Source organism: Nomascus leucogenys, chromosome 5 (assembly GCF_006542625.1).
Source record: "Nomascus leucogenys isolate Asia chromosome 5, Asia_NLE_v1, whole genome shotgun sequence".
Taxonomy (NCBI): domain Eukaryota; kingdom Metazoa; phylum Chordata; class Mammalia; order Primates; family Hylobatidae; genus Nomascus; species Nomascus leucogenys.
Window position 1 is genome coordinate 3,887,036 of NC_044385.1, and position 18,420 is coordinate 3,905,455.

Sequence of the window (18,420 nt, forward strand, 5' to 3'; positions counted from 1 at the left end):
GCAAACGACAACCAAAATGTAGCGGCAAAATATCGCTTGTGGCAGTATACTTTCATTGGTCCAGCTTGGGTGGTATATATTAAGACCTTGAAAATCTGCACATATTTTGTCCCAACAATTAGGATGTCAACAAAGACTTAGCTCTAAGAATGCTTGTCAAAGTGTTTTTATGATAATAAAAAGAGTGGGACAACTTGCATGTAAAAAAATAGGAAATTATTTAGACAATGACACAGAAATATGTGGGAATGCCATGCCACCATTAAAAGTGATGCTGTGGCCGGGCGTGGTGGCTCGCGCCTGTAATCCCAGCACTTTGGGAGGCCGAGGCGGGCGGATCACGAGGTCAGGAGATCGAGACCATCCTGGCTAACACGGTGAAACCCCGTCTCTACTAAAAATACAAAAAAGAATTAGCCGGGCATGGTGGCGGGTGCCTGTAGTCCCAGCTACTCGGGAGGCTGAGGCAGGAGAATGGCGTGAACCTGGGGGGTGGAGCTTGCAGTGAGCCGAGATGGCACCACTGCACTCCAGCCTGGGAGGCAGCGAGACTCTGTCTCAAAAAAAAAATAAAGTGATGCTGTACAGCTGGGTGCAGTGGCTCATGCCTGTAATCCCATCACTATGGGAGGCTGAGGTTGGCGGATCACCTGAGGTCAGGAGTTCAAGACCAGCCTGGCCAACATGGTGAAACCCCGTCTCTACTAATAATACAAAATTAGCCGAGTGTGATAGTGGCCACCTGTAATCTCAGCTACTCGGGAGGCTGAGGCAGGAGAATTGCTTGAACCCAAAGGCAGAGGTTGCAGTGAGCCGAGATCACGCCACTGCGCTTCAGCCTGGGCAACAAGAGTGAGACTCCATCTAAAAAAAAAAAAAAAATGCTGTAGTAGGATTATAACTTTTGAAATGGAAAAAAGTCCACAATACATTATTAAATTTAAACAAAGGTTTCAATTGAATTATGCATTGAATTGAATTGAATTGAATTCATTCAGTTGAATTAAATGGATAAATCGTATGGTATGTGAATTATCTCAATGCAGCTATTACCAAAAATAAAAACAAAAAGGTTTCAAAATACCCATCCCGTCCTATTTTGATGTAGATCTGGACGATTCTGCAGCATTATCTCTGGGTGATGATATTGTGGGTAATTTTCAATCATTCCGTTTTTGACTGTGAATGTTTTCTAAATGTTCTCAGAAACGTTTATGTTTTTAAACTATAAAATAGATGAGATGAGCTGCTGTTGATGCGAAAAATACTAAGTGTTGGCTGAGATTTAGGAACATCTAAATCTAAACGAGGTGAGTAGCCTTCTGTGAGTATATCACTGTAAACTCATCACACTTAGAGGGGAGATTAAGACTGCTTCATCATCATTTATGTTTGCCTGATTGGGTAACCTTGATTGTGATGGGCCTTCTTTAAGAAAGAATGTGTTAGCAGAAACGGAGAGGCTGTGCCTGACGTTCAGAAAAAGCAAGAGCAAGAATCTGACCATGCTTGTGGGGTACTGAATGTGGAGAGATGCTGGATGATTGGAAGGTGCTCTATTGTGGATGGGCCTAAACAATCGTTGAGAATACCCACCCACTTCTACTTGTTCTTATTTCATGCTTAACAGGTACCTGACCTTTTAAAGTAGGTGCCTTAAATGATGGGTGAGAGTACTCCTTTTCCCACAAAAGAATGTCTCCCGCAACACAAAATAAGATCAAAGTGCCTATGGGCTGGGTGCAATGGCTCATGCCTGTAATCCCAGCACTTTGGGAGGCCAAGGTGGGCAGATCACTTGAGGCCAGAAGTTCAAGACCAGCCTGGCCAACATGGTGAAACCCTATCTCTACTAAAAATACAAATAAAATTAGCTGGGTATGGTAACGTGTGCCTGTAGTCTCAGCTACTGGGGAGGCTGAGGCATGAGAATTGCTCGAACCTGGGAGGTGGAGGTTGTGATGAGCCAAGATCTCGCCACTGCACTCCAGCCTGGGCAACAGACCAAGACCTTTTCTCAAAACAGATATAAAATAAGAATAATCTCACCACTCATTAAAAACAAAACAAAACAAAACATTAACAGTTTGGTGTATTTCCTTGCAAACCTCTTCTATCCATTAAATAATACTTATTTTTGCTGTCATCAGTATTATGAGGAGTTGTGTATCTTTCCCCCCGCCCACCCCTTTTCATCATTGTAGCTTTTGTGACATTCTTGGACGTTGAGATTGAGGAGGGTGTCTCACCTGGGAGCTCTCTTTGCACTGTGATCAAAATGGAGTCTTGCCAGCTGCCCAGGGTAATAGCCTTGCACGTCTCTTCCTTGGTGAGCAATGAATATACTGGAACAGAACGTGAGGAAGTGAGAAGAAAGCCATTCTTACAATTAGTTCGTTCCAGAAGAATGCCAGCTGCGGCGTAATACAAAACGTATTTGGTCTTTGTCCCCAGTTCCTGGCACTGAGCCCCTAAAACCCATGGAATTTCCTGATAAGAGTCTTTTTCATGCATAACCAGCCCTTTTCTACCATAGCTGAGTGTATGGGCCTTGCAGGCCTCCCTCCTCCCACCACAACCTCCCGCATCTGTAATAAAATGTTATTTATGTTCAGGATTCATAAGGAAATATTTAACATATCAGGTATTAGGTTCAAAATATTAGGAAAAAAATAAATAAGTGGATATATAAAACCAGTGGGTGGGCAAGCATATTTCTGGAATAAAATGAAATTAAATGAAAAGAAAAACAAAAAATAAGAAAGAAATAAATAAAACCAATGGGGCAAATGTTGATAACAGTTGAAATGTGGGAATCGGGCTGGGCGCAGTGGCTCACACCTGTAACCCCAGCACCTTGGGAGGCCAAGGTGGGCGGATCACTTGGGGTCAGGAGTTTGAGACCAACCTGGCCAACACAGTGAAACCCCGTCTCAAATAGTTGGACGTGGTGGCACATGCCTGTAATCCCAGCTACTGAGAAGGCTGAGCCAGGAGAATTGCTTGAACTCGGGAGGCAGAAGTTGCAGTGAGCTGAGATTGTGCCACTGCACTCCAGCCTGGGCAACAGTGCAAGACCCTGTCTCAAAAAAAAAAAAAAAAAAGAAAAAGAAAAAGAAATGTGGGAATCCGTAAATAGAGGGCTCTGTCTGAAAAAAGTACATAAAAATAAAAATAATAAATGTGGGAATTGGTAAACGGGAACTCATTATACTGGTTTTTCTACTTTTGATGTTTACAAAATTTCGTCTTTTTTTTTAACTGTAACAAATAAGTCTGTAAAGACTAAACATGAAGCAGCACTGTGATGTCAAAGCACGAGGCGCTTGCAAGCCTGGGAGGGGGACTCGAACCCTGTCTAGAGGCTGGATTTTGAGGAGTTTTGGGAGCATCATTGAGCTAACGTGTGGGGACTGGGAGGGAGCACTTGGGGTGAACGTAAGAGGGAGTGGGACAAAGGTGGGTGGTACAAGTGGAATACAACACGGCTGAGGGAGACCAGGCTGGAGGGCAATGGTGCTCAGGTTTTATGCTTTAAAATACATCTCATTTTATTTTATTGTATTTATTTATTTATTTTGAGATGGAGTCTCTGTCACACAGGCTGGAGTGCAGTGGCGCAATCTCGGCTCACTGCAACCTCTGCCTCCTGAGTTCAAGTGATTCTCCTGCCTCAGCCTCTCGAGTAGCTGGGATTACAGGTGCCCGCCACCACACCGGGCTAATTTTTGTATTTTTAGAAGGATGGGTTTCACCATGGTGGCTAGGATGGCCTCAAACTCCTGGCCTCAACTTATCTGCCCACCTTGGCCTCCCAAAGTGCCGGGATTACAGGCATGAGCTACTGCACCCGGCCAGAAATACATCTCATTTTATAGTACATTGCTTTTCCTTTTATATTATCGTTATAAAACTGTAATGAGATAGGTTGGTGTAAAACTAACTGCGGTTTTTGCTATGACTTTCAATGGCAAAAACTGCAGTTACTTTTGCACCAACCTAATATTTTTAAATTATATGTGGTTGGTTTATATTATTTACAGATTTTATTTCAGAAGTATAGCAGAGATATTACAAAATATCTGTTATTAGAAAGGGGGTATTGTGTCTGAAAGTTTGAGAACTACTGATGGAGGTGATAGGAATCTTTGTGAGGTTGGTTGTTGTTTGTTTTGTTTGCTTTTGGAGATGGAGTCTCACTCTGTTGCCCAGGCTGTAGTGCAGTGTGATCATAGCTCACTGTAGCCTCTAACTCCTGGGATCAAGAGATCCTCCTGTTTCAGCCTCCTAAGTAGCTGGGAGGGACTACAGGCATGTACCATATGCCTGGCATATGTATATATATATATTTATATAAAATTTTTTTTTGTAGTTTCACTATGTTGCCCAGGCTACTTTGTGAGATTTTTAACAAGATTCATGACATGATAGAGAAAGATCTTTTTTGAGGGCAATGTGGAAAACCATTTTTTTTTAAAAGACAGGATCTCATTATGTTGCCCAGCCTGCTCTGGAACTCCTGGGCTCAAGTGATTCTCCCACCTTGACCTCCCGAAGTGCTGGGATTGCAGGTGTGAGCCGCTGCACCCAGCCAGAAGACAAATTTGAAGACCATGTGACTAAAAGCAGAAAGACTGCTTAGGAAGTGATTGTAGTGCTTTATGTGGGACATGACGAAGCTCTGATATGATGGAAATGTGGATGGCGAGGATAGGGCTGATTGAGGATATTTTAGGAGATAGGATGGAGGGTAAAAGGCAGGGAAGTGTCCAAGACAAAGCTGCATCTTCGGGCATTGGAAAGAATCCTGCCTTTCCCCAAAAGAGGGAACACAATAAATGGCCGTCACTGGGAAGGTGACTTTATTGAGTTTGTGATGCCTGGACATGTGGGGTCTTTCGGGATGTCCCACAGATTCTGAGCAGTCAGTAGATGCCATAAAAACTCAAAGTCAGGAGGCTGGGCTCACGCCTGTAATCCCAGCACTTTGGGAGGCCAAGGTGGGCGGATCGCAAGGTCAGGAGATTGAGACCATCCTGGCTAACACGGTGAAACCCGGTCTCTACTAAAAATACAAAAAATTAGCCGGGTGTGGTGGTGCATGCCTGTAGTTCCAGCTATTTGGGAGGCTGGGGCAGGAGAATGGCGTGAACCTGGGAGGTGGGGCTTGCAGTGAGCTGAGATCGTGCCACTGCACTCCAGCCTGGGGGACAGATTGAGACTCCATCTCAAAAAAAAAAAAAAAAAAATTCAGTCAGTAGAAAGTAGCACATCATTTTGCATAACGTATCTCACTAAATATGTGTTAGATGATGGATGAAATCTGAAACTATGCCTTCAGTTCGACTCAACCAACATTTATTGAATGCACACAAATACCCTGCACTATGCCAGGCTCTGCAGATACAAAGCTGACTAAGAAGCAGCCCTTGTCCTCAAAAAGCTCTTCACATGCTGAAATACTGATCTGAATAAAGGGTCGATAGGACACAGAAGAGGGAGGAGTATCTAGATCTAGGACTCGGATAAGCAAAGGGGATGGGGAAGAGATTCCAAGCAAAGGGAATTATAGGGGCCAAGACGTGGACAGAATTAGGTTTTGAGTGGAGTGTATGAGGGCCAGAGTGGGCCTGGCTGTCTAGTATGAAAGGCAAGCGCCGAGCAGGGCGAGTTCTGTCTCTCTGTGCATAGATGACCTCTGAGAGCTCTGATTTGCAGAAAAACCACAGGCTGTCTGGGCCTGCCCAGTGGCTGGGATACTATGGCTGAAGCCTGGATGGTAAATAACAATGGGGTATTAAGTCATAAGAAGAGAGAGGAATTGGCACAATAAAGGGAACAAATGACATTTCTGAATGCACAGGGGTGGGACACATAGCTTTCTTAGGCACCTATCCATTTTCTGAAGCACCACCTTGGAATATTACCCCAGGGCCGCATTACAGTTTAAGAAGCCACCTAAAGGACGCTGGTTTCTACAGTTGCTGGGCTGTGGGCGGTGGGCTGGGTTTTGACCACGGCGTGCATACAAACAAACATCTGCTGAATACAGGTGAGTAAACTCAGCGCTGCTCCTTAGAAGCAGTCAGTAAAAGCTGATTTGAGGATAAAGAATCCCTACACCAGCACCAAGTAATAGTCCCTGCCACCGCCCCTCGGGAGTGTGTCTTGGCAGGTTTTGGGAGGAGTGAAGAGAAAATGGGAAGGTGCGTGTAGGGAGATGGGTGTGGAGAGAGGCCTGGCTGGGTGGAGAAGAGAGTTTTGACCTCCTAAGGGGAAATGTCCAGCCAGGCCAGAGGCTGCGCCTTACCCGGCCCCGGCCTCAGCGAATGACTGTGAAAGCACTTGCGGACTCTTCAGATTTGGCTGTGGAGCCCAGCCCAGCTCAGGGCTCTGCTTGGAGTGATTCTGTTGACCTGGGTTTTAACCGGCTGTAGAAAACCCTTTCCTTCTCACTGGGCAGGTGCTTGCAGGCACCGTGCATGATTTTGAGTCCCTGATGGCTTGGCTTTTTGAGGTGATGTATTCAGTCCACATGAGAGCAAACCTGTTCCCTGGGAGGGTGGCTGTAAGTGGAGCAGGATCTGGGCTTAGCCACAGTCAAAATGCAATATGCACAGGAGAGGCCAGGGGTGTCCGTCCCTCCAGAGCCTGGCCCCACAGCCCCAGGTAGCCTGTGTTCTTCTGACTGTGCTCTTCTCTGGTACGGTCCTGCTGGGGCTCACGCTTTACAGAGCATTTTTACAGAAATGATCTCACTTAATCCTCACAGTCACCTTGCAAGGTAAACATGATTAACTCTCTGCTTTATAAGAATAGCCCAAGTCTCAGAAAGGTTAAGTGGACTTTTTAAATAGTAAAGTCCACTTAAACGAGTAAATGCCAGCGCCGTGAATCAAACCCAGTTCTCCAAACTCCGTATCACATTCTGCCACCTGAGGGTATGTGTGATGATTTGTTTTAATAAGAATTCAGTGTTATTTTCATACAAACTCTGTGATTCTCTCATTTTGGGGCAGAAAGCAAATAGACATTGTACACTAAAAAATAGGAAAAGCCGTAAAGACACAGCAACGTTAGCTGGAAGATGCTTTTAACTCAATGAAAAGTACTTACTGCAAGCTCCGTTGTGTCTCCAGTGTGCTAGGTGCTAGGGATACAGTGATGATAATATTGTCTTTCCACTCAAGAGTTCATAATCTGGTCAGGAAAGCCGTATTTAGGCAGCTATCTAATTATAGACAATGTGGTGAGCGCTATACCTGATAAGAAACTGCGGCTCAGGGGAAATCAATAACGTAGCTAAGGACGTGAGCTAGTAAGTCCAGAAGAAGGAACTAAAGGAAGGACTAGGAAGCCTGCAGACCTGTGCCCTCATCTCCCAGGCTTTACCGGCTACAGAAGAATCTCCTCAAGGAAGTGGGGAGCCTCAGTTTCCTCATCAGTGAAATGGGAATGATCCTGTCTTCTCCATTCGTGATTACGTGAGAATAAACGAGACATTTGTACTTGGTGGCTAACATCTCCCAAGGTGTTGATATCGATCCAGGAGATAGAAATTATTTAGGCAGATGGAAAGGGCAACAGAGTCCTCGGCAGAATTTCCCTTTTAACAAAAAGCAGCCCCAAAGTAATTTCTTTTCTAACAAAGAGCAGCCTGTAAAATCAAGCTGTAGACATGAATAAGCAAGCTGGAAACTTGCGTGGGTGAATGCCGGCAGCTTTGTCCATAGAAAAGGGCTACCTGAGGGCCAGCATGTTCAACAGGGAGGCGCCATCTTCCCTTTTCTCTGTCACCACGTGTATAGTACAAACAAAAACAGGCAACTGAACGTGACCCATCTACATAATAAAAGATTAGGGTGGAGCAGCCAGCTTCTTCACGTGCCATGCAAACAGCACACCTCGTCCTAACCAGTCCTTCTCACATTATGCAAATGGCACACCTGGTCCAACCAATCTTTCATGCCCTATGTAAATCAGACACCACCTCCTCAAGCTCAGTTATAAAACCTGCACTTCACCAGGGACCAGAAGACCCACTGGGATGCCCTCTCTCTGCAAGAGAGAGATTTTCTCTTTCTTTAGCCTATTAAACCTCCGCTCTTAACCTCACTCCTTGTGTGTTCACGTCCTTGATTTCTTTGGCATGAGGCAATGAACCACGGGGTGTACCCCAGACAAATGACGCTGCTGCAATATCATCCCACGCAGGATGGGCTGACCACACAGTTGCCTCTGGATCTTCAGAGACTGTTTCGATCAAAGTTTAAAAAATCTATTTAAATCACACACAAATTCTGTATCTTTGATCTTCTACAACACACTGAATTTAATACACTTAAAGTGATCTTTTCAGTAGCATCCTGCGTTCCACAAACCAATGCCACACCCAGCCCTTCTCCGAATGACAGGCCTCCAGCCTGTAGCCAGGGGATGGCACCAGTAAACAGTTGCATATGTTTTTGTTTTTGTTTTTTGAGACAGAGTCTGGCTCTGTCACCAGGCTGGGGTGCAGTGGTGCGATCTTGGCTCACTGCCACCTCTGCCTTCCCAGGTTCAAGCAATTCTCCTGCCTCAGCCTCCCGAGTGGCTAGGACTACAGGTGCGTGCCACCACGCCCTGCTAATTTTTTGTATTTTTAGTAGAGACGGGGTTTTGCCATGTTGGCCAGGATGTTCTCGATCTTTTGACCTCATGATCTGCCTGCCTCGGCCTCCCAAAGTGCTGGGATTACAGGCATGAGCCACCACACGCGGCCAATATGATTATGAATACAAGAATTTTATGTGACCACTACTAAGTGTGAACCATTTAATATTTACTTTTATTCAGTGTCCCTGCTGATTTTAACTCAGTTTTCTGTAGCATAGCTCTGAGGCTTGGGCATTTAAGGATGAATTGGATACATGCTTGTGCAGAACCACACAAGGGCAGGCTCAGGTGCCATCAGTCACCAGGGGTGCAAACCACACACAAATGATTGGATAATTTTGCTCACTCATTCATTTCAGTGTTTTCAACAACCGTGCCTACAGGGCCTACCAGGAATGGTAAGCTGCGAGGCAGAGGTCATGATAGTGAGTTGCAGGGAAAGGGAAGTAAGCCCTGCCCCGGGGGCTAACCTGGAGATTCGGCAAAATGCAGTGACCGCAAGCACAGACGTGAGTGTAAGTCCCATGTCCACCAGTCACTAGCTGTGGGATCTGGGACAGTCATTTAACCACACCGTGCCTTGGTTTCCTCATATGAAACTCACAGTAGTGAAGACTAAAGGAGTTCAGATGCACCTAGAACAGTGCTTGGCACGGATTAAGAGCTTCAGAAGTGTTTGCCATTATTATTCCAGGGGGTGAGACAGGCAGGAAATAAAGAAACAGATAAAGTAGGCCAGGCGCAGTGGCTCATGCCTGTAATCCCAGCACTTCGGGAGGCCAAGTTGAGTGGATCATTTGAGGTCAGGAGTTCGAGACCAGCCTGGCCAACATGGTGAAACCTTGTCTCTACTAAAAATACAAAAATTAGCCAGGTGTGGTGGTGGGCGCCTGTAGTCCCAGCACTCGAGAGGCTGAGGCATGAGAATCACTTGAACTCAGGAGGCAGAGGTTGCAGTGAGCCAAGATCGTACCACTGCATTCAAGCCTGGGTGACAGCGCAAGACTTTGTCTCAAAAAAACAAAAACAAAACAAAACAAAACAAAACAAAAAACCAAAAACCTTTCCTTCCTGAAACCCGGATGAGGAGGAAGCAGGGGAGAGAGGAACGGAGTTGGCTCCAGTATTTCCTGTTTGTCTCCCCACAGCCTTTGCTCTTTCTGCGTGTGTTTGAGATCTGTTTTGTTCACTGTGAGGCCTGTTTAACTGTGGTCTCATCTGGGGAAAATGGAAACAAACCCCCGTTGGCCACTCCTGCCTAGTGCTCTGTAGTGTCTGGACCTGGCCTGGAGTCCGGCGGTTTGGGTGGAACTGAGCACAGCAGGCCCTGGGGCCCCTGGAGACCTAAGGCTGGGCTGTCTTCAGCTCTCTGGGGCTTGTCCTCCGAGCCGCACGTGGGTTTGGGGGCACACTGACGGCTCCAGCTCTTCCTGCGCCTGAACTAGTCTTGCTGCCCCCACCCTCCGCCCGTAGTGCTCACCGTGAGGCAGCTCTGTATGCCTTTCCTGACCTGCCAACACATGGGTCCAATCAGTAAGTCCGTGCATTCCCCCTCCAGGCTGGATGTCCCATGGGACGGCTTTTCTCCAGCTCACGGCCACCCCTTGGTCCAGATCACCATTGCCTCCCCCTGCTCCCTGCAATAACCCCCACTCTTGTCCTCAGACAATCTGTTCTCAGAGTGAGCTTCATAAAAGTAAACCGGATCAAGGCCCTCCATTGCATAAAACCCTTCAACCCATTGCCTGTATAATAGCATAAAACCCAAACTCACTGTTGGGGGCCACAAAGCCCTCCGGGAACTTCTCCTGCCTCTACCTCCCCAACCTTCTCCCAGCTCCAGCCCCCGTGTCATCATGTCATGGCTTCTTTCATGAATCAGGGCTTTTGGACCTGCACTTCCTCCTCCCTAGACCTCATCCTTCTCCCACCCCCCTGCCCCTATCACCCAGCATCATGCTCGGCTGTCAACTGCTCAGAGAGCCGTTCCCTGAACACCCTGGCTAGAGAAGGTATTCTCCTTCTGCCTACCTCTCCACCTTGATTATTCTCTCTCACACCCTTTTTCATTTCCTTTATCACAACTTCCAATTATTTTATCTGTTTCTTTTTTCTTTCTTTCTTTCTTGTTTTTTGAGACAGTCTCATTCTGTCACCCGTACTGGAGTGCAGTAGTGCGATCTCGGCTCATCGCAACCTCTGCCTCCTGGGTTCAAGCGATTCTCCTGCCTCAGCCTCCCCAGTAGCTGGGATTATAGGTGTGTGCCACCACGCCTGGCTAATTTTTGTGTTTTTAGTAGAGATAAGTTTCACCATGTTGGCCAGGCTGGTCTCGAACTCCTGACCTCAAGTGATCCACCCACCTCGGCCTCCCAAAGTGCTGGGATTACAGGCATGAGCCACTGTGTCGGGTCTTAAAAGAAAATTCTTAAGGTGTAGCCAGGAAGGACACGCCCATCCATTCACTCCTTCTGTAGTTTCTGGAAGAAGGACTTCTCTTTTGTTGACCAAACATGGCTAAAATAAATCAATATTAAAATAAACATGAGGCCGGGTGTTGTGGCTCACACCCATAATTGCGCACTTTGTGATACCAAGGGGGAGGACTGCTTGAGGCCAGGAGTTCCAGACAGTCTGGGCAACATAATGAGACCTGGTCTCTACAAAAAATTTAAAAATTAGCCAGGCAGCTTGTAGTCCTAGCTACTCAGGAGACTAAGGCAGCAGGAAGATCAGTTGAACCCAGGAGTTTGAAGTTGGACTGAGCTATGATCCAGCCACTTCACTCCAGCCTGGGCAACAGAGCGAGACTTTGTCTCTAATAAATAAATAAAAATAAAATAAAAACGAGGCTTGCTCAAAGCCACGAAGCCAATGGGGCTACAAGAGGCTGATCCCCAAATCACAGTGTGAGGTTGCTGTCACAAATTTTTAGCTACTACACTTCTGCAGGCTCCATCGCAGGTGGTGAAGGGAGAGTGGGGTTAGGATTTACAGACTGTCATCTGATATCAAATTTAACACGACAAAACATGTCTAGGGCTTGTTATTCTTGTGCCATAGAGGACCTTGAAGAAAGAGTGAGACGGCTCCTTAGTTTCCGTCTGTGCCGTCAGCTCTCATCATGCAGAAGAGGCACAGGAGCAGTTTGTTTTACCACAAGCAAAGTAAAATGGTCCAATCCAAAATGTGGGCTTGGATTGCTCAGGCTTCTCACTAAAGCTCTTCCCAAGCGAAAACCAATATCCTTCTGGTCTTTTGGGAATTTGGAGTTGCCTGTTTGCTTGGATTCTGCAATGAGTGTGAGGCTTCTTTTTCTTACAACTTTCCCTAAACCCAGTGTGGAGGCTAGAGCAACTCTACGTTGGATGCTAATTCACCATGTTGGCTTCTGATTAACCCCTTGTATTGGCCCATTTTCATACTGCTATGAAGAAATACCCGAGACTGGGTATTTTATAAAGAAAAAGAGGTTGAATGGACTCACAGTTCCACATGGCTGGGGAGGCCTCACAATCATGGCAGAAGGCAAAGGAGGAGGAAAGGCATGTCTTCCATGGTGGCAGGCAAGAGAGTTTGTTCAGGGGAACTCCCACTTTAAAACCATCAGATCTTGTGAGACTGATTGACTGTCAGGAGAACAGCATGGGGAAACCCCACCGCATGGTTCACTTACTTCCCACCTGGTCCCTCCCATGACACGTGGGAATTATGGGAGCTGCACTTCAAGATGAGATTTGAGTGGAGACACAACAGAATCATGTCACCCCAGGCCTCTAAGATTTCCAGTTTCTCTGTAGTTCCTGGTGTCGGAGCAGGTACTTACTGTAAGTTCCGCCCTTCGGCCAAACAACATTGGTGTTATCGTACTTCAGTTGTCCCATATATCCCTTCTGTATCACTCTTTCCCTATGGTATCTAAACCCTGGGTCTCGGGAGTAATGGCGCAGACATCCACCATCTCATCTCACTGCCACCCGAGACGCATACGTGGCTTCTGTTCGTAAGTCCCTGTTAAATATTTCTTTGTGAGAAACTGGATTTGTCAGCCTCTTTCTTCGGCATCTCAGCTTCCTCCGACTTTCGCCGGCAGGTTTGCATAGACCTGCTCATCAGGGAACATCCAAAGAGCTTCCCTCGAACTCCCTGGCAGTAGTCTCTGGACCACTGAGCAGCAGGATGTGCAGTTCTAACTCCCCAGGCACCTGGCTGCCTGGCCTCAGCCCCAGAGGCTGTGCATCTGGAAGAACTATACCTTGGTGGGACCAGTGGGCGACGCTCAGTAAATTCTCGTAGTCGGATGGCAGTCATGATGGGTGGGAATCTGAAAAACATTTATAGAGTAAAGGATCATATTGCCAGTTTATACACAGTTCCATGGGTGAGCTATCTAGTACCACAAAGTCCATCTTCAACGAAATCAGTAAAAATATTTGACATGGTAGAAGGACTATGCATATAGGCTATTTGGGGAAGGAAATACAAGATTAGAAAGGAGCAAAAAGAGGCCGGGCGCGGTGGCTCACGCTTGTAATCCCAGCACTTTGGGAGGCCGAGGCGGGCGGATCACGAGGTCAGGAGATCGAGACCACGGTGAAACCCCGTCTCTACTAAAAAAAATACAAAAAAATTAGCCGGGCGTGGTGGCGGGCGCCTGTAGTCCCAGCTACTCAGAGAGGCTGAGGCAGGAGAATGGCGTGAACCCGGGAGGCGGAGCTTGCAGTGAGTCGAGATTGCGCCACTGCACTGCAGCCTGGGCGACAGAGCCAGACTCCATCTCAAAAAAAAGGAGCAAAAAGAAATGGCAAGCATAAGGCAAATACAGATGTGCTTTTCTTTAAAAACCAAAAGTAAAAAAAAAATTAAATAAGTATAAATCAATAAGAAAATAAAAAGCAGGCTGGGCGTGGTGGCTCACGCCTGTAATCCCAGCACTTTGGGAGGCCGAGGCGGGTGGATCACGAGGTCAGGAGATCGAGACCATCCTGGCTAAAACGGTGAAACCCTGTCTTTACTAAAAATACAAAAAATTAGCCGGGCATGGTGGCAGGCGCCTGTAGTCCCAGCTACTCGGGAGGCTGAGGCAGGAGAATGGCGTGCACCCAGGAGGCAGAGCTTGCAGTGAGCTGAGATCACGCCACTGCACTCCAGCCTGGGCGACAGAGCAAGACTCCGTCTCAAAAAAAATAAAATAAATAAATAAATAAATAAATAATCACATAAAGTGGTGAGACCCCACCTCTATGAAAAATACAAAAAAAAAAAAAAAAAAAAAGCTTGATGTGGAGGTGCATGCCTGTGATCCCAGCTACTCAGGAGGCTGAGGCAGGAGGATTGCTTGAGCCCAGGAAGTGGAGGTTGCAGTGAATCAAGATCACACCACTGCACTCCAGCCTGGGTGACAGAGTGAGACCCTGTCTCAAAAAAAAAAAAAAAAAAAAAAATCACAGGAAAAAGTAAACAATGGGAAGGAAAACTGAGTGGCTGGTGGACAAAGGCATACTTTTTACCATTTACCTTAGGAATTTTGCACTCTGCATATCTATTATGTATGCATAGACAGCTGGGCCTGTGGTTTGCATAAACATGGCTAGTGGTGTAGCAGGAGAACACTGGACTGAAACCCGTGTGACCTGCGGCAGGTCATTTTCCCACTCTCCACATTGATTACAATAGCTCTCTGGAGGGTTAAATGAGGCACAGATGTGTGTGAGAGTGTTCTGTGTCCTTGAAAACATCTTTGAGAAAGGAGAAATGTGAGTTCCTGTTGACAATCATGGATTACGTATCAGGTAACATGTATTAACTCCTACTAGCCTCCCAGCAACCCTACAGAGTTTTACTGCTATTTACTCCCAAGAAAATTGAGGTACTAAGAAGTTAAGTAACTTGTATTAGGTTACCAAGGAACCAGGGCTGGAACCCTCTGGCTGCAGAAATATTTATTTTAACTCTTAGCTTTATCAAAACAATCACAAGGCACCCAGACCATCAGCCAAGACAAAACTAGGACTATTCAGTAACCAGGAGACAGAAAGGACTGGAAAAAAAAAGTGTGTGATGTCTCCTCCTCTTCCCTTTCATAGACAACGCTTAACTCATTGCCTGCCGGCTGGCTAGCTGCTTTATTTCACCTGAGTGTGTTTTTCAAAGCAACCTGAAGATTTTAAACAGCATTACATTATAACGGAACAGTTGGCTATCCAACAGAGCCTAATCATTATATAATGTACTTTTACTGCTGTGATTATTAAAAAAAAAAAGAGAGAGAGAGAGAAGGAAGGAAGAAACAATGAAAGAGCAAATCTGAGTAAGCGCAACTGAGCTCTTGGTTAATCTGCTAACCCGAACTCTGAAAGCTTCTAACTGCAGACTTTACTTCAGTAGAAGTGACAGGCTGGACAGAAGAATGCAAGGGATTCAGGGCTTCTGAGCGCCTAGCAAAGACAGCCCCACTATTCCTTTGAAGACAGAGTGAGTGCTCAGTGCCTAGAAATTCTGAATCAGCCTTGTAAGGGAATAAATCGGTCATGGGTTGCCATGCTTTTTTAAAAAAATTTTTTATTTTTAATTATTATAGATATATAAGAGATGTACATATTTATGGGGTACATGTGCCATTTTTATATAAGCATACAATGAGTAATGATCCAATCAGGGTAATGGGGTGTCCATTACCTCAAGAATTTATCATTTCTTTGTGTTAGGAACATTCTAATTCCACTTTTTAAGTTATTTTGAAATGTAGAACAGGCCGAGCGTGGTGGCTCACGCCTGTAATCCCAGCACTTTGAGAGGCCGAGGTGGGCAGATCACTTGAGGTCTGGAGTTCGAGACCAGCCTGGCTAACATGGTGAAACCCTGTCTTTACTAAAAATACAATAATTAACCAGGCATGGGGGCGCATGCCTCTAATCCCAGCTACCTGGGGGACTGAGGCAGGAGAATCCTTGAACCCAGGAGGCAGAGGTTGCAGTGAACCGAGATTGAGCCACAGCACTCCAGCCTGGGCAACAGAGGAAGACTCCGTCTCAAAAAAAAAAAAAAAGAAAGAAAAAAAAGAAATTTACAATAAATTATAGACAATAGTCGCCCGTTGTGCTAGCAAACACTGATATTTTTTCTTCTAACGGTATTTTTCTTCCATTAACCATCCACCGTTTGTCCCCTCTTCCCCACTCCCCTTCCCAGCCTCTGCTAACCATCATTCTACTCTCCGTCTTCACAAATTCAATTTCTTCTCTTCTACAAGTTCAATTTTTTTTGAAGCTCCCACATATTAGTGAGAACAGGCAATATTTGTCTTTCTGTGCCTGGCTTATTTTACTTAATATAATGTCCTCCAGTTCCCTTCATGTTATTGTAAATGACAGGATTTAATGCTTTTTTTTTTTTTTTGAGACGGAGTCTCGCTCTGTCACCCAGGCTGGAGTGCAGTGGCGCGATCTCAGCTCACTGCAGTCTCCGCCTCCCAGGTTGAAGCAATTCTCCTGCCTTAGCCTCCTGAGTAGCTGGGACTACAGGCACCTGCCATCATGCCCAGCTATTTTTGTATTTTTGTAGAGATGGGGTTTCACCATATTGGCCAGGCTGGTCTTGGAACTCCTGACCTCAGGTGATCCTCCCACCTCAGCCTCCCAAAGTGCTGGGATTACAGGCATGAGCCACTGTGCCCGGCCGATTTCATGCTTTTTTATGGCTGAATAATATTCCATGCATATACCACATTTTCTTTATCCGTTCATCCATTGATAGACACTTGAGTTGATTCCATAGCTTGGCTATTGTGAATAGTGCTGCAATAAACACGGGAGTGCAGATATCTCTTTGATATAACAATTTCCTTTCTCTTTGATATATCCCCAGCAGTGAGATTGCTGGATCATATGGTAGTTCCATTTTTAGTTTTTTAAGGAACCTTCATACTGTTCTCCATAGTGGCTGTACTAATTTACATTCCTACCAACAGCGTACGAAGGTTCCCCTTTCTCCACATCCTCAGCAGCATTCATTATTGCCTGGCTCTTGGATAAAAGACATTTGAACTGAGGTGAGATGATATCCCACTGCAGTATTCATTTGCATTTTTCTGATGATTAGTAAATGTTGAACTTTTTTTTTTAGACGGAGTCTCACTCTGTCGCCAGGCTGGAGTGCAGTGGTGTGATGTCGGCTCACTGCAACCTCTGCCTCCCGGGTTCCAGTGATTCTCCTGCCTCAGCCTCCCGAGTAGCTGGGACTACAGGCACGCACCACCACGCCCAGCTAATTTTTTGTATGTTTAGTAGGGACAGGGTTTCGCCATGTTGGCCAGGATGGTCTCAATCTCTTCACCTTGTGGTCCGCCTGCCTCTGCCTCCCAAAGTGCTGGGATTACAGGCGTGAGCCACCGCGCCCTGCCATGTTGAACTTTTTTTTTTATACACTTGTTAGCCATTTATGTGTCTTCTTTTGAGAAATGTCTATTCAGATTTTTTGCTTATTTTAATTAATTAATTAATTAATTACTTTGAGATGGAGTTTTGCTCTCATTGCCCAGGCTGGAGTGCAATGGCGTGATCTCGGCTCACTGCAGCCTCCGCCTCCTGTGTGCAAGTGATTCTCCTGCCTCAGCCTCCTGAGTAGTTGAGATTACAGGCGCCCACCACCACACCCAGCTAATTTTTTGTATTTTTAGCAGAGGCGGGGTTTCATCATGTTTGCCAGGCTGGTCTCGAACTTTTGACCTCAGGTGATCCACCCACCTTGGCCTCCCAAAGTGGGATTACAAGTGTGAGCCACTGCTCCTGGCCCTTTGGCCTATTTTAAAATCAGATTTTCTTTGCCCTACTGAGCTGTTTAAGCTTGTTATATATTCTGGTTATTAATCCCTTTTCAGATGGGTGGGTTTGCAAATATTTTCTCCCATTGTGTGGGTTGCCTCTGGTTGCCATGCCATGCAAACGTTTTTAGAGGAACGCATTAGCAATGGTGTTTGAGTCCAAGTCTGTGCTCCTACAATAGTCAGAGGACCTTGCCTGGGAGTGGTTACCGACCTTCAGAGAATTTCCTCTACCTTAAGTAAGGGATACCAAATCACATTTTTTTTTTTTGCCATTAATCATAATCTCTTGGACACATAAGGAAGTGTAGTTGGCAATAAGATATATCAGTACATTTTATTTTAGTCAATCTTAAAAAATATAGCCACATACCAAATCCGAATGTGATAACTCAAGTATGAACATATGGTAAACTTACCATCATTTTCATGGTCACAGCCAGTACTGTACAACTGTTGTTCTCGCACCAGGAACAACATAACTTTCATCTCTCTGAAAATATGTAATTTTTTAGTTGCCTTAATAGAAGATTCTCACTTAGACGTGCCCCAAGTAAAATCCTTCCAAAGCAAACAAAAGTGCTGTCTGTACCCTTGCCCTACCATTCATTCAATTTCAATTATTCCTAGGAAATCTTTGAATATTTTTATTTGCAACTGAAAACATTGTATGCCCAGAGTAAATAATGCCATAAAACAATATTAGAACCATCCATGAATTCTACACATAAACAACTATTTTCATGTTTTTGTATCACATATATGTGTGTATATATATATATACACACACACATACACATACATACTTAATTTTTTTTTTTTTTGAGACAGTCTCACTCTATCACTTAGGCTGGGATACAGTGGCACAATCTCAGCTCACTGCAACCTCTACCTCCTGGGTTCAAGCAGTCCTCATGCCTCAGCCTCCTGACTAGCTGGTATTA

General features: G+C 45.5%; 1 protein-coding gene across 3 annotated transcripts in view; it reads right to left on the reverse strand.

Moving 5' to 3' along the window:
* Nucleotides 1–18,420, reverse strand: part of C5H1orf100 (chromosome 5 C1orf100 homolog) — a 36,238-nt gene that overhangs the window by 12,023 nt on the left and 5,795 nt on the right. For all 3 annotated transcript variants that reach the window (XM_012506498.2, XM_003267330.4, XM_012506497.1), the window contains exons 2-3: nucleotides 12,911–12,979; nucleotides 2,250–2,345 (exon numbers count right to left, since the gene is read on the reverse strand). In XM_012506498.2, the coding sequence (XP_012361952.1) occupies nucleotides 2,250–2,345; nucleotides 12,911–12,966 (152 nt within the window). In that variant the 5' untranslated portion in view covers nucleotides 12,967–12,979. The remainder of the gene's footprint in view (nucleotides 1–2,249; nucleotides 2,346–12,910; nucleotides 12,980–18,420) is intronic.